This window comes from Ornithodoros turicata, chromosome 10, assembly GCF_037126465.1.
Source record: "Ornithodoros turicata isolate Travis chromosome 10, ASM3712646v1, whole genome shotgun sequence".
In the NCBI taxonomy this organism is placed as follows: domain Eukaryota; kingdom Metazoa; phylum Arthropoda; class Arachnida; order Ixodida; family Argasidae; genus Ornithodoros; species Ornithodoros turicata.
In genome coordinates, this window is record NC_088210.1 from 4,042,406 (window position 1) to 4,057,702 (window position 15,297).

At 45.9% G+C, this 15,297-nt stretch overlaps 1 protein-coding gene across 3 annotated transcripts in view; it reads left to right on the forward strand.

The window, feature by feature from the left end:
* The first annotated feature begins 425 nt into the window (after positions 1–425).
* LOC135369816 (phospholipid scramblase 1-like) overlaps positions 426–15,297 on the forward strand; it is a 92,078-nt gene continuing 77,206 nt past the window's right edge. For all 3 annotated transcript variants that reach the window (XM_064603357.1, XM_064603358.1, XM_064603356.1), the window contains exon 1: positions 426–513. In XM_064603357.1, coding sequence (XP_064459427.1) covers positions 477–513 — 37 coding nt within the window. In that variant the 5' untranslated portion in view covers positions 426–476. The remainder of the gene's footprint in view (positions 514–15,297) is intronic.

Below are 15,297 nucleotides of genomic sequence, written 5' to 3' on the forward strand. Positions count from 1 at the left end.
AGTACTAATGATGCCAGGTACTTGGTACTTTACTTTAAGTATCATTTTGAGGTACTTTGCAAATCATTGGACTAAACATTGAATGTATTTTGCGAAATTCCTACTGTTTCGTCGTAATAGAGGGCTTCCCGAAATCATTATCACACCCAGATCGTAAAGGAGGGCAGGGATGCAGGCTAGCTGGTGTTAAGATGGACCAATGTTCACAATACTCACAATACCTGCATACTAATGAAACAAGGGAAACGGTGCAGGCAGACATGTGTGGATCCTGGTGTAGAACTTGGATCAAGTTCGTAAAGTTTATTTTTCCGAATTTGTTTTCTCGCGGACACCACATACGGACTAAACGTAAAAGACAAAAACGAAGAAGATGGAGAAGGGCCATTTCCTTTGTGGCTGAAGAAGAAGAAGAATGTGTTCAGGCTACTCAAGTCGGAGAAGATTTGTTTCCATTGCACTCAAGTAGAAATAATATGGCAGAAAATAAAGACGCCACCGCAGTTACAAGAGGTGAGTTGAGCAGAACAGTCAATTTTCAAAATCGGCATATTGGGGATCCATAGGAGCACTACGACAGAAAAGAAGCAGACACAACAGAGGCTTCAACGGGTGTAGTTCCGTATGGGGACCACTCGTTTTTAAAAATTTGTGAAAGCGTTAGGAAGGTGAATATTGCGTAGGAGTGGAAGAAGGTCATATACTGAGTCTACAAATGTAAGAATTAGAAAAATTCTGTGGACTAGAACTTTTTTATATGTATTTGAACAACCCCATCCGATTCACTTTTTAGCGCACGAGAAACACGAGAATGCTAAGCCTATCGGATTTGAAACGTGCCATCTTGCAAGTGGTAGGGTCGTTGAATTGGGCTAAATCACCTCACTTTATGAGGTTAGTCTATGTTAGGTTATACGGATAGGGGGGTCCGGGCATTCGCCGGAAGCTCCGGTTTACGCAGTGGTCCTGGGAAAATGAAGGGCGACAAACCACGTGATCGCCAGTAGCCGCTTACAGTGGCCCCGAGCAGCAGCGCGGGAAAAAAAGCTGGGACCCAGCGCGCATGCGCAGACCGACCTCCTTTCCCGACATCCTTCCCATTCTCTCCTCGGGTTTTTCGTCTCTCCTTTCGTCCCCCGTAGCCCCCAGCCTCGTCCGTTTGTCTTCGGCGCTTGCTGTAGAGCAACGATCATGCTGTCCCAAAGGAGACAATCAAAAAGCAATGCTGTATGACGAATCAAGTTTATTTGTCCTCGGGAACTGCCTCGAAAAAGCTGCAGTACATATCTTTTTACGTCTTGTAACAGGCTTCACTGGAACTGCTTCGACATGGAAGGGCAGTTCAGAAGCCAATGCTGAGCTATGTGCGTCGTTGTTGCCGAAGGCTGCGTGAGAACTAAATCAGAACAAAAAAATATATTGGTGATCCGTAACACTCCACGAAAATCACTGCTATGATAGGCAATCGATCTTGATTTCGTATTTGAACACCAAAGCGCACTTGTCACGAATGTTCGTAGGTCGCAGTGAATGAACGGCTGTGACGTACATGAGGGGTAACTAGCATAACCACACATAATTTGATTAGCGGCATATCAGAAACGTACAAGTTACGGCAACGCACTGCACAATGAAACACTGCTAACGTATCGAGTGACTCGTAAATGTTATACGTACTATACTTAACGTCATAAACCTGCATTAGTTCCTTCGGTCAGAAAAAGTAGTCAAACTTGTCTTACCGTTCACCTGCGGGCGGGACGTCGGAAAGTGTGCAGACTCCCTCTCTGACGATTTCTGTGTCCTTTGGAGGGGCAGGGAGTCCCTGTCATGTTCGTATTCCTGCTGTGGTGATGATCAGGTGGATGTGCCATTCCGTTCTCACATTAGCAGTTCGCCACAATCTAAATCTAAAGCATTAAAGGGACCGAAAAGTGAATGTAAACCTATCGAAACTTTGTGTTCAGCGAAAAGCTTGAACCTTCAAAAGTTCAAATATCAGAGAACTCCGCTGAAATCGCTGTAGTTTTTCTGTACTCGAATTTTCCATAATTGCACGTTCAGGGACCTAGTAGGAAACCGAACAGTCTGTCAACAATTGCATGACCACGCGCCATCTGTCGAGGACGCATGTAATATGCGCACTTCCGGGCGCTAATGCGGCGAAAACGAAAATGGCAGTGTGCATTTGTGACCACTTTCTACGTCGAGAATGTCGAGCCTCTTGAACATGAGTGCGCTGGAATTCCGCATTCGAGAACTGTCGCTCACACAGAACTGTTGTTCGTGCGTTACCGTGCTGGAAAGTGTGTTCTTCGCAGCAGACGATTCCTCGTGCAGAGATTAATCCGAGTCACATTCGTCCTCAGCAGCAGCTCATCGTACCGTGAACATGGACTGCTTTGTGAAATTTCCATGTATCAGGGAGAAGCACTTGTGTAAGCTGAAAACAAGCGCTGTTTTTTCGTCGTGCAAGTGTTCATGTGTGAAATGCAAACCGACGGATACTACGGAGGGATACTACGGTTTCTGCTCCTGAGGGGTAGGGAATGCGTGTGAAAAGCAGACAGACGATTGCATCAGTACTAACGAATATTTCGAAATACTGTGCCTTGACACCGAAGTACGGCAAGTGTCTTGTACATACGTCCGAGAATCCAAAGACCATGGCAACATACATGACAGCGCCGTGTGATGTTTAGCGCTACTTGAACGGCAAGCTGGACGGAAACCCCTTATTTCTGCAGGAAATTCCGTTTTACCACCTGTCTTCCATTCACAAGAAGGATATAGGGTGCTCCGAGAAAATACAATAGAAATTACTCCACTGGATCTCGATCTGCGTCATTCATGCAATTACGGATGCTTTCCCATCAGTGTGCATACTTTTAGAAATGTTGATGTCAGCATATTTTCATTTCGTGCTTGCTGCAAGTTACATTGCTTTTTCTTTGCTGTCACAGCATATTATAATTACTAGTTTGTTCCTGGAGGGTTAAGTAACCTGTGGGCGTAGATGTATTTGTAGGTTATACTCATGTCTCAATTGTATATGTGAGGAGTAAGATAATTTTAAACGGTGTCATTCAGCTGAACTGTGTTCATGACCTTTTAATATACTTCTTAGTGACCACGTTTCCACATGTCAATTAATATTTGAACCAAGATTGGCACTTAATTAACTCTTTTTTGCTAAACGGAGTACTTGTAACTGATTCAGTATCACCTCACCAACTAACATTTGTAAAGAAGGACTTGAGGGCTCACTTGAATTATTATTAACCCTTGATCTGGGTTCAAAGTTAACCATGCACCATTGGTGTGGATAGTACTCCAAAACGGCTAAATAGTTTATTGCATACGTTCTCTGTTACTGTAATTGAGATGTACTTTTCTAAAGTATTTTGACAGTCCTGCAAATTGAAACTGGCTTCAGTGTACACTACAAATGCATTGTAACATTTGATTGAAATGTAATATAAGGGCAGAAGCAACGTTTTGTAACAACTCAAACTATATCTTTCTTTTTTATTGTCCAGGGATTTAGGAAACAGAGTAGGACTTCCTGCCCTCTGATGTTTTGACGTACTTGATAGAGTTGTAAAACCCGCAACAAAATAAACAAGAGACGTATAAACAGTTTTGTCTTTTGCTTTTGAATTTAACAATCTAGTTATACTTTACCATTTGTTCACTTTTGCATTCTCTGTTGGTGAAAAGATTACAGGAACAATAATGCTGCAGATCGAACAATGACCTGTCATCTTGATGAAAATGAGAACATTTCTTCAGGCATGCTAAGTGAGACAAAAGAAATGTACAATGAAGGTTGTACAAAAACAGCAAATCTACGTCGACTAAAGCTTTAGATATCTGGATGTTACCACATCATGTAGTTTCCATTCAGAAGTAGGACTAGGCAAGGTTGTTTGCTAGTTGTTGGTAGGTTGTTGGCATGCTGATGTGCTATACCGTTATAGCACATCAATATAGATGCGGGGAGAACACAGTAGACAACGTGATGGCTGCAAACTCAAGTCAAGATTTATTCATCAGAACAAGAAACCGAAAGCATGAGTAGAGAAAGGCAGTGCCCATGCCGTGTATGGTGAACCACACTAATCTCTGAGAAGGTAGGATCGGAAGAGCAATAACGAGAAATGACAGTTGCGTCCGAGATAGGGGAACTCTGCAAACTTAGGACCAATATGATGTGGTAACCTTGCATGGCTCACTACAGCTCTGACACACATTGAACAATTCCAGTAGTGGGGCTTCAAAGACAATGAACGTTAGCTGTTTCATTGGGCATTCAAGTGTAGAGAATGTATCTCTAGAAAATTAATTAGCGTTCCTTAGTTATAAAGTCATAACTACACCTCAACAGGAAGTATTCTGTACCCTTCAAACAAGCTAGTAGTACTATCGGTTTCTTCTCCTATTGTTGACATCATACTGATGTTCTGTACCTGTTCAAAGACTCCAAAAAATGTCACAAAGTCTGCAACACGTAACAAATGTAGTGCTTCCATCTGTGGACTTTGCATACCTTCTTTCAGCTATTTCTGTCATGTCAACTTGAGTGCCTGGATCACACACACACGAAGCAGTCTTGCGCCACTTCAACACTGGAAGGCCCCTAAAATTAAAATTGTTGATGTTGACAATGTTGAGTACGGAACAAGTAGAATAACATAAGTTAAATGGAATACGTCATCGCTATATTATAATTTATACATGTGTGACGCCTGTACGTACCTAAGACGTTGTGTTGAACTCGTCACCTCGGTGAACCAAAATCACTGGGTACTGAGCATCAGTGTGTTTCGTTACGCCTTCGCAATTCGCCTTCTACGGCATATTCGTAGTCATCGGCAGCAAAATGAGCTCAGCACACACGACACGACTGCTATATCTAATAACCGAGTGTTTCAAACCACATTTGTTTTCGCGCACTCTCCTGTTGAATCTTTTGGTAGAAAACGTCCGCCGCCGATGGTGAACGAACATGATTTTTGCATCCCCCAACACCAAAACTACACCAGGCATATGTAGGTCTCTCTAATAATTGACACAACAGCCACGAACATGTCATTCACTTATACTTTCTGGTTCGCGCGACCAACGTGACCACCCACGACAGAAAAACAATAAACGCGATAACACAGATGGCCTTGCAGTAGTAGTAGCTGAATGCTTTATTAACGTAAAAGCTATGGAAGTGAGCGTCATTTTTATAATGGCGTTAAGCGGTAAAATAATGTGCGTCAGCTTTGTTCTCTACAAAATTAACTCTCACGTGGTAGGGGTTGACCAATCCCTGGGAGCCCTGGACCTGAAACCCAAGTTGCTCTTTTTCGCCGTTCGCTGGCAGCACCGTCCATGTTCCGGCAATCTTCAAAATATTTATACGTAAAAAATATGCCGAATTGAGAAGTAATGCTTTCTGTGTCTTATGTTGTGCACGACAGTGGGCAAAAATATGGGGGTTATTTTTCACTTTTCGGTCCCTTTAAAGCATCTAAAGCAGACTACGTGCTAGCGTCTACGTGCACAACGGTTGCAGTCCGAGAGAATAGGCGTGGCCGGACAGACGCGATGTCTCCTCTGTCGTTTTTCTTTCTCCTCCGTTCGACCGACCATTCGGATACTCGCGCCTCAATCAAATGACTTTCGTCCAATCAGCGCGAAGGAAACTGAGGAAGTCTCGGAGACCAATGAGCATCCAAATATACAGGGTGTCCCAGCTAACTGTACACTCTAAAAATGGTGACACTTTTGTGACGCGTTGCAAGCGTCACTTTTTTGCAAAAAAGTGACGCTTTGCTTAAGTGTCACTTCCAGACGCTTTTTGTTCCTTTTTTTCTTTTTGAAGCATGTGTCACGAGAGCTCCCACAACAAGTGTCACAAAAAGCGTCGCATACTCTAAAAACAGAGCTTCACCGCATAGCACGCCGAATGCCAACCATGGTACAGAATGATGCATTTATCACTGTTGGTTAGCTGAAAACAGGAGGCGCAAGCCTTTTTGGGACACTTATGCAGTTATGATAAGTGTCCGAAATGGCTTACCCTCGCGTTTTCAACAAACCAACAGTGATGAAGGCATCGATCTGTACAATGGTGGCTGTCGGCGTGCTATGCGATGAGCGGTGTGTTTAGAGTGCAGGTGGTGTCGTGGACAGGACTGTGCTGGTGGTGCTAGCGAAAGGGCTTGCGGTTGTCGGCCTCACAGAGTTGCCGGCTGTGCTGCTTGGGGTATTTCCTGGGTTTTACTCAGACACTTTGAGCCATATGATGTCAGCACAGGACGGACATTCCCCCACGGCGTCAGTCATGACGTTGCCCTCGTGGTCGCAACATCGCCTAGTTGCATAAAAGTTGAGTGTATTGTCTCAATCTCAATCTTGACAATCTTGGTAGTGCATTGAGTGCGCTCCCACGAGCCCACACGGGGAAGGAGTCAACGCGTCCGAGACAGCATGAGACAGAATATGAGACAGCTACTTAACTTTTATGCAGAAGACTCTCAGAATGTGGCTCTATAGACTTAAGAGATGGGTGGAACATGCAGCGGACACTGACACCTGATGTACTCGTATGTGGAAGGCACGCTCACATGCTAGGGGTCACGTGAAAAGAGAAACATTTTATTTCGGAATCGATACACTGCGAGGTGATCGCGCGGCAAGCACGGAGTTCAAGACCCTCCTGGTTGCTTGATTTCGTAGAACCCCGACTAAGATGGCAATCGTTGCTCGAACTGCATCTCAAATTACATGGGTGTCCTGGAAGGAAGCATGGTAACTGAATAATTAGCAAAAGAGCTTCATTTGCGTTTGCTTTGGCGACTCACACGCTGTTCTGAAATTTCCTGATAGGGGTTCTGCAGGTCCTAAACATAAGTGGTCAGTTTAGATCATGACACATTAAAAAAGATAAGTGAAGACAAACGAAATGCAGAACGTAATCGGAAGAAATGGCGCAATGAAGTATGAAGAAAAACAGGCCGCAATGCCTCAATTCTCGGGAGATACTCAAAAACCTTTGAATTTCTCTCCATCGCTGTAACTTGCGATTTCGTATGTCAAAGCAATATGGCGCACAGATGCACTGGTGAAGGACGCTCATAACGCGAATACGCGTCGTGCCCGTGGTGCAGACGCGCGGATGCGATTGTCCGCTTGGTAACAATTTCACATGCATAAAGTCAAGTATTTCCTAATGCTTTAGGGAAAGCAAGGTGGGGTTTCCGAAAGTGTGCCCGCGTTCGACAGGGGGCAGAGACACAGAGACAATGCGACACACTTTGCTCCAATTTATCCTCCAGCCTCCCTGTCTACTAAACTATCTTTGAGGCTATTAACGACAGCAATTATCACGGAACACACCCAAAACATTCACCTTCGCCCATGATCTCCGCCATCGCATCGACGATTTGGCGTTAGCCAAGCCACGGGCGCGGCTAAGCCAGGACGAAGCCGGGATTCGTCAGGGTTTGCCGACCACAGGACCGCCGTGCCAGGGAAATTTAAAAAAATGTTTTCTTTAAAACTACAAACAAATGGGTGAAAATTTTTCACATGTATGCTCACTGTGCGGAAACGAACGCACAGCCCAAGCATGGCTCCATTCTGTCGCAGTCGAAAATCGGCGGAGCTGAGCTTTAAACACTTCAAAAAGGATGTCTTGATTGAGAGTAAGCGACAGCGTCTCAGAAAGGGTGTCGTACCTTCAGTGTTTCCAGAATACCCATCCTACATGCAGCCCCAAACCTACGAAGGAGAGGACTACAGCAAGCGTCAGAAAGAAACCAGCTGCGCAGAACTCTAATGGCAAAGATGAGCCACCAAAGAAACAAATGCGGTGCTTCAAATCAACCGTGAAGACAGAGGGGCTAGCATCAAGAAGTATTGACTGTTGACTCAGGAGCGGTCAGCACAATAGTGGACATGCCATCTTGAAACAAGTCTTATGTGGAAGCAAGTATGTCTCGTGTCGAAGCAGATGTGTATGATAAAGATGTTCACGTAACAAGAGCAGACCAAGGAACACAAGCAGATGTAGGAATCTCAAGCCCGTTAGCAGCAGTGAGGGCAAAATGGAAACGAAAGGAAGGAGGACTTAAGAGGCAGCTGAAAAGTCATCGCGGGACAGTAGATCACTACAAAGTCGGACATAGAAGATGAAAAATGACTCTTATTTCGGAGATCTATCATACGTCAGAGAACAAGCAAATGAAAAGAACCTCTCTGCTGCATTCCTACGGGATCAGATAGTTAATTTCAAACGGAAGTCTTGGCTGGAAGTCGTCGAACGCCATTCTATAGTGCTGCGGCACTTGTCTGGAAAGGGATACGAGCACATGCGGAAAGAAATGCTTTTGAAGCTCCCAAGCACAAATACAGTGCAGAATTTCATCGGTGGCATTAGTGGAGAAACTGAGTTCAACAACCTTGTGCAAGCCCGGTTACTAACAGAGCTTGAAAAACTTGATGCGCCCCAGTCCAGGGGGTCTGTTCTCTTATCGTTGATGATATGCTGATTAAAGGGAAACTGCAATACAACAAACAGCAGGATGGTTTCGTTGGCCATGTGGACCTGGAAGTAGCTAATGAACTCTAAAGCAAGTGGGTCCTGGCAAACTCCTTACTGTGCTTCGTGATAAACGGACTCGCCACGTCCTACCTAATTCCAGTGTCAGACTTGTTTACCAAGGGACTAAATGGCGAACAGCTGTCAAAGTTAATTTACTATGTGATGAACAAAGTTGAGGAAGGTCAATGCAATGAAGGAAACCTGTGTAAGTGCATATAACAAACCCACCATACATAACATAAAAACCCCGAGACTAGGGAACACGAAGGGACAGACACAACACGAAGTCTCAATGTTTGAGACTTCGTGTTGTGTCTGTCCCTTCGTGTTCCCTAGTCTCGGGGGTTTTTACATTTTGCATCATCTTCACCAGCTCGCTTGCTTCCTAGCCATTTTTTCATTGTCAAACCGACCATGTTGTGTAACACATTTTGGTAGAGGCAAACGGGAGCATTTACCACACTATTCTGCTCCCGAACTTTGTCAGATTGGAGGAGACATATTTCATGATATATCGAGCGTTTCTTGCCTATACTGACCTAGACGGTAGCGCCATATGTTGTGAGAAACTTCCTCGATACCGGAAGGCATATAGCCGAGGAAGTCCAGCAAGGAGCATCATTTCGAGATGCCGTACTCGTATATTAAACTCGTGACCAGTTACTTCGGTGATTCACTGGGAAAGGACGAAAATGCAGGGCTGGTAAAAAAAGCTCGTCCCACGGAGAAGCGGGGGAAATCTTACTTCTTTGCCAACATCAAGCGGAGTGATCGAGTACAGTGTTACAGGACGCGGTGGAGGCTTCTTTGATCTTCAGTCGAGCCTTTTGCATCTTCAGTATAACATCATTCAAAATAGTGGAGATCCAGCCATAACTACAACAAGCACTTCAACAACACCTGATGCTTTCATACCTGTCCAAGCGTTTGGTTGATCGCTGTTTCAACACATGCATATCTACCTGAATTCAGCCTTGATTTCGAGTTTCCAACATTATGCTTACCGTTCCTACCTGGACATTATTACGAATGCCAACAATGTAACTCAGACACACACCCTTTCAGCAATCTTATACGAGCCCGACCCTTTCGGTACGAGTGAAGTATATGTTGCCACATCTGATGTAAAAGGAGTCTTCGCTCGTTGTACGCGAACCGAAGGTTCGGCACCATGTGAAATGTACAGCCCAATCTGACAGACATACCATTCAAGATTTGCGAAGAATGACACATAAACGCCGCCTTTTAGCTCATCCTAGCCCTAAACAGGCCTGTGGTCTCGAGTTCAATCGGTGCACGCCAATACAGGCGCGTCCTCTGCTGCCCAAACTGTTCTCGTAAGCCGGAGCTCTAAGGTGCCTGAACGCGTAATTTGAAAAATTTTGGAATTTCAGCAATAAATTGAAATGTATGAATTGCGAGTGTGTGTACCTATGCTTTCGTTTGAATTGAGCCATCCTGGCACAGTACAGTATCGTGGCATTTGTACTGAAAACAACAGATGCTGCGACCTGACAAGTCGCGCCTTCGATACTCCGCATACGCGGAGTCAGCCTGTTTTCCCTAGTCACGTGGAATTCCCAACGCATGACGTCAGGTGGACGAGGCTCGTTAGTAACCTGTCTGAAATGCGTTACGGAGTACTTCAATATCAGATGATATCTGTCCCCCAATTCAGGGCCAACTGCAACTGTTTCGTACTGAACGTCGGTCATCGCCACGTTTCAGTTAGCATAAATCTTCACGATCAAAGAACTGAGAGGAGATGATGCATCTGTGTTCACACAGCCAAACCCTATACATGATGGTATCTTGAAACACTGTGGTTATATTCAGGGTGTCGAAGCGCAAAAAATACGGATTGGGTTCAGGTTTGGGTTCGCGTTGCTTGGATTTCGTTCCGGTTCAGTTCCGGTTCAGCCACGCCAAAAACCGAACCGGTTCACAAACCGGTTCACAGTCCCGAAGGAAATTTCGTAAAGCAGGCTTCATCTCTTGCATGAAGGCATCGGGTGAAGCCCACTTTCGGGATGCGAACCGGTTCGCGAACCCCCGGTTCAACGCTTCCATTTTATATCTCCCATAAAACGGCTTTTATCGGGAAGTGCGTGGCTAATAGCTTACTGCTGTTGTCTGCATTGACGTTTTTAGTGGTCAGGTACTCCCTTTAGCGAAAAAGTAGAGGAATGAATGACCACTTTGAAATAACGTCCACGCTGATGAAGCAGTGTAGCCCTGCTACTTTCTGTTCCCAAAATCACTTTTTTCACACGCACAATGCCAGCGAGATACACTTAAAGGAAGGACAACTCAATGAATGACGATGGAATGACCATACCTTAGTGCATGTGGGTTAACATATGAGTGGGATGACGATGAAAAAGATTAGGCATGCACACACAAATGACACAGCCAAATGAGATATCACACACGCGGGTGCGTCCTAACTGATGGGGACACTAGTTCATCCGGTCGGCCACAGGAGATGTATGAAGTGAAGATCACATCTCCGCATTCATGACAAAAGCTCTTTAGTAAGAGGCGTTCAAGCTGGTTAGTAGACGTCAAGGACAGATAGAATGAGAGCAGACACTGACGGTGCTGCACAGGGTTATAACAAGGACCCAAGATTGCTGCAAGTCTGAGTGGCTTGTTGTTGATGTACGGGGCAGTTGGGACGGAAGCATTGCTCTCTCCGAACTCTACAGAGGGCAGTCGATGAGGACGTGTTGAATGCTTGCCACCATGCCGGAGTTGGAACACGAGCTGGTTGAAGCATACCCTAGCCTGCGTCTGAACTATGGGGTGAAGGCCACATTGGGACGAAGTCGATGCAGAAGAGAGGAGAGACAGCGGGGCAAACGGCCTGGGAGGGAAAACGACAAAGTTGGATCTACGGCGGCAACAAGGACCTGGCTGTAATGTCCCAGCGATATTGTTAAGACACCATTGGTTGGATCATCGCCGACAAGAATGCTCTCCTGTCACCACGGGGCAACATATTCGGGATTAGTTGCTGGCATTGTCTGGCAGCAGCAGCCACTTTGTCAGCCTCTTCATTTCCGCGTAGTCCTCAGTGACCGGGATGCACTGAAAAGTGATTGAGTGACCTACGTTGTCACAGACTCTGAACGCCGTTGAGGAAGTCCGTGACAATTGGAGCTAATGTATCTCGTGCACCCATACTTTCTATGCACTGCAGGACTGTCCTGGTGTCTACCGACATTCGGGGAGCCTGGCGCAAAGCATACCGCCGGGAGGACAAGATGCCGTAAAGCTCCGCGGACGTAGAGGGAGTGCAGTGTCCCAGGCGATACCCGTGAGAAACGTGGGCCGGGGGAATAACGAAGGCGACCGACGAACTTACAGGTGCAGAGGACCCGAAGTTTTAGACGGCGGTGTGCTCAGCGTATACGATTTATTTCCACAGTCTATAGAAATATTTTCTCCATAGACCTCTACCTGTTTGTAAACAAATGACGTCATAATGTCCGACAGCGCCACGAGTTTGGTAGAGTTGAACTACGTTCAAAGCTAGTGGCGAACAAGGTCGCGCCCGAAAGCCACGGTCTCGAGAGGATTACGATGGTCTCTGAAAAGGACGCAACCTTCGGTCCTACTTTTCTTTCAATAGGAGGCAGTGAACAATTGCCCATTCGTGGAACCCAGCTCTCCCCTTCCGATCTGTTTTGGTTTCGGTGTGTCTACCGACGTCATGATGACGTTACTCGGGTAGAGGTTTATTCAATGGACGCAATCTACTCTCTACTGACTGCTACATCCTATCTACTGAGTCTACAATGTTTGTATAGAAATTGTGTCTACATCTGATACTACCGAGGCTAAAACATGTGTATATAATTTTTGTCTACACTTTGTAGAATTTGTATTGTTTCATTCTAGCTATTTCCTAGAGATAAGTTGTATAGATATCCTATAGAAATGCTGTATATATATATATATATAGATAGGGGAGAAAAGACACCAGAGACTGAAGTAGGGAGTAGGGGAAAGTTATTAAGCTGGCATTTAAACTAAGGGTCTGGGGAAGTCTACGTTTCGGCGGAAGCTCCGCCTTCTTCGAGACTGAGAGGAAAATCTATGTACAAGGTCTTTTAAAAGGTTACAAAAGTGTCGTCACGGTTGGTACAATTCCACTGCGAGGCAGTCGTCAGTGAGTCATGTTCTGGAAGATTCCGGAAGGTTCCTGGGTCATCGGCCGGGGAGATTACGTGTCAGAGCCTTGGGTCGCGCTCGTTGAAAACCTGTTGTCCGGGGTGTTCTTAGAGTCATTGTGTCCAGCTGTGAAGAAAAGAATAAAAGAGGCAGCGGGCACTCCGAGGACATACAGAAAAAATGTTATCCGGATATGCTTCTTACAGTTGATAGCACTCCTTTATCCTCATTTATCAGAGATTGGAATTTGTAGATCAAGTACGATTCGCGTTGCTCTCTGCGGCGATCGGATGTGAAATTTGACTCTAGAATAAAAAGTGCGACGTTATTAATGGAATGACCGGGTCGACTAAAATGGCGAGAAACCGGGAGGCTACCTTTTTTCGAAACATCTGATCGGTGGTTATTGAATCGAATCCTAAATGAATTTTTACTTTGACCTACATATTGCGCGGAGCATGTTGTACAATGAATGATATAAATAATGTTACTGGAGTTACAGTCAAAGTCGCCATTGATTTTAAGGGAGAAGTCGGAGTTTGTGCTCTTGACCGCTGCCGTGCTTTGCATTGATTTGCATATTTGGCATCTTTTACCATTGCATGGATGGCGTCCCGCCGTAGGTGTTAATGGTTTGGGAACTTTGGAGTTGAGTAGTCTATCTTGGAGGTTGCGGGCACGTCTGTATAGGTAACTCGTGGCTTCTCGGCAAATATTTGTCGTGTCCGTTCAGATTGCAGAAGGATGCTATGGTGGCAGTGGAGGATACTGTTAATATTACCCGCGCCTGCACCAAAGGTAAGAACAAGGTTTACGCGGTCGCCCTTGGGTTCGTCGTTGCGTTTACCGAATAAGTTCCTCCGGTCTGTTTGTCGTGCTTTGGACAGGGCGTCTCTTACTAGGCTGGGTGGAAAATTACGATTAACGAAGGTCTGCTCTAATTCCGCGAGGTTTCGAAAAAAGGTAGCCTCCCGGTTTCTCGCCATTTTAGTCGACCCGGTCATTCCATTAATAACGTCGTACTTTTTATTTGAGAGTCAAATTTCACATCCGATCGCTGCTGAGAGCAACGCGAATCGTACTTGATCTACAAATTCCAATCTCTAATAAATGAGGATAAAAGAGTGCTATAAACTGTAAGAAGCATATCCGGATAACTTTTTTTCTGTATGTCCTCGGAGTGCCCGCTGCCTCTTTTCTTCTTTTCTTTACAGCTGGACACAATGACTCTAAGAACACCCCGGACAACAGGTTTTCAACAAGCGCGACCCAAGGCTCTGACACGTAATCTCCCCCGCCGATGACCCAGGAACCTTCCGGAATCTTCCAGAACATGACTCACTGACGACTGCCTCGAAGTGGTATTGTACAGTGCTGGACAAAAGTTTACGGAACGCGCGAGCCGCGTATTTTCGCTGGGCAGAGACACCATAGCGGCGAGCGGAAGCGGGCGAGTCCACTCGCTCAGAGGGGATGGAAGAGTGCGCTTGTGGCGACCCTCCGCGGTAGTAGTGGTAACTTGGATTTGAGTGTAACGAACGCCAAAATGGTTTCATTTTCGGCCTACTGCACCGAGCGCGAGTGCCTATCGCGGGGAGGAACTCTCTCCGCTATCGGAGAGATAACAGGGCGCTAAGATGAATTGAGGTGACAACGGGCTGCAGTGCTAGTATTTTTCTTTTTTTTATTAGGCAAAAACAGAAGAAAAGAGCGTGTACCCTTGAACACGCACACAAAGAGGCGGGGGAGGCGATAGTGTCTCAATTGTCGCCCCCCCCCCTTTCGCAGCAATAACTGAGGCCATGCGCACAGGAAGGGAAGCGTATAGTCGACGGACAAGGTCCACGTCTTCACGTACCAAGGACCACTCTGCTTCTATAAATTCGCAGAGTGCGTCCTCGCTCCTTGTAGGTGTCCGTGTCTTGCTCATCCTATTCTTCAGGATGCCCCAGACATTTTTGATTATGTTTAAGTCCGGGCTCTGCGCAGGCCATGTCAGCTGCATTACGCTGAGGTCGTCGAGAAGGCGTTGGACAGTTTTACTACGATGGACAGAGCTGCCATCATGCTGGTAATAGTAGCACCCATCCGGGAACGGCCCGTCCAGAGCATAGGGGAGCAGCGTCCTCTCGACGACCTCAGCGTAATGCAGCTGACATGGCCTGCGCAGAGCCCGGACTTAAACATCATCGAAAACGTCTGGGGCATCCTGAAGAATAGGATGAGCAAGAGACGAACGCCAGGAGCGAGGACGCACTCTGGAAATTTATAGCAGAGTGATCCTTGCTACGTGAAGACGTGGACCTTGTCCGTCGACTATATGCTTCCCTTCCTGTGCGCATGGCCTCAGTTATTGCTGCGAAAGGGGGGCCGACAAAGTATTGAGACAGTATTGTCTCCCCCGCCGCTTTTTTGTGTGTGTGTGTGTGTGTGCGTGTTCAAGGGTACACGCTCTTCTGTTTTTGTATAATAAAAAAATAAAAAAAGCTAGGCACGGCAGCCCGTTGTCACCTCAATTCATC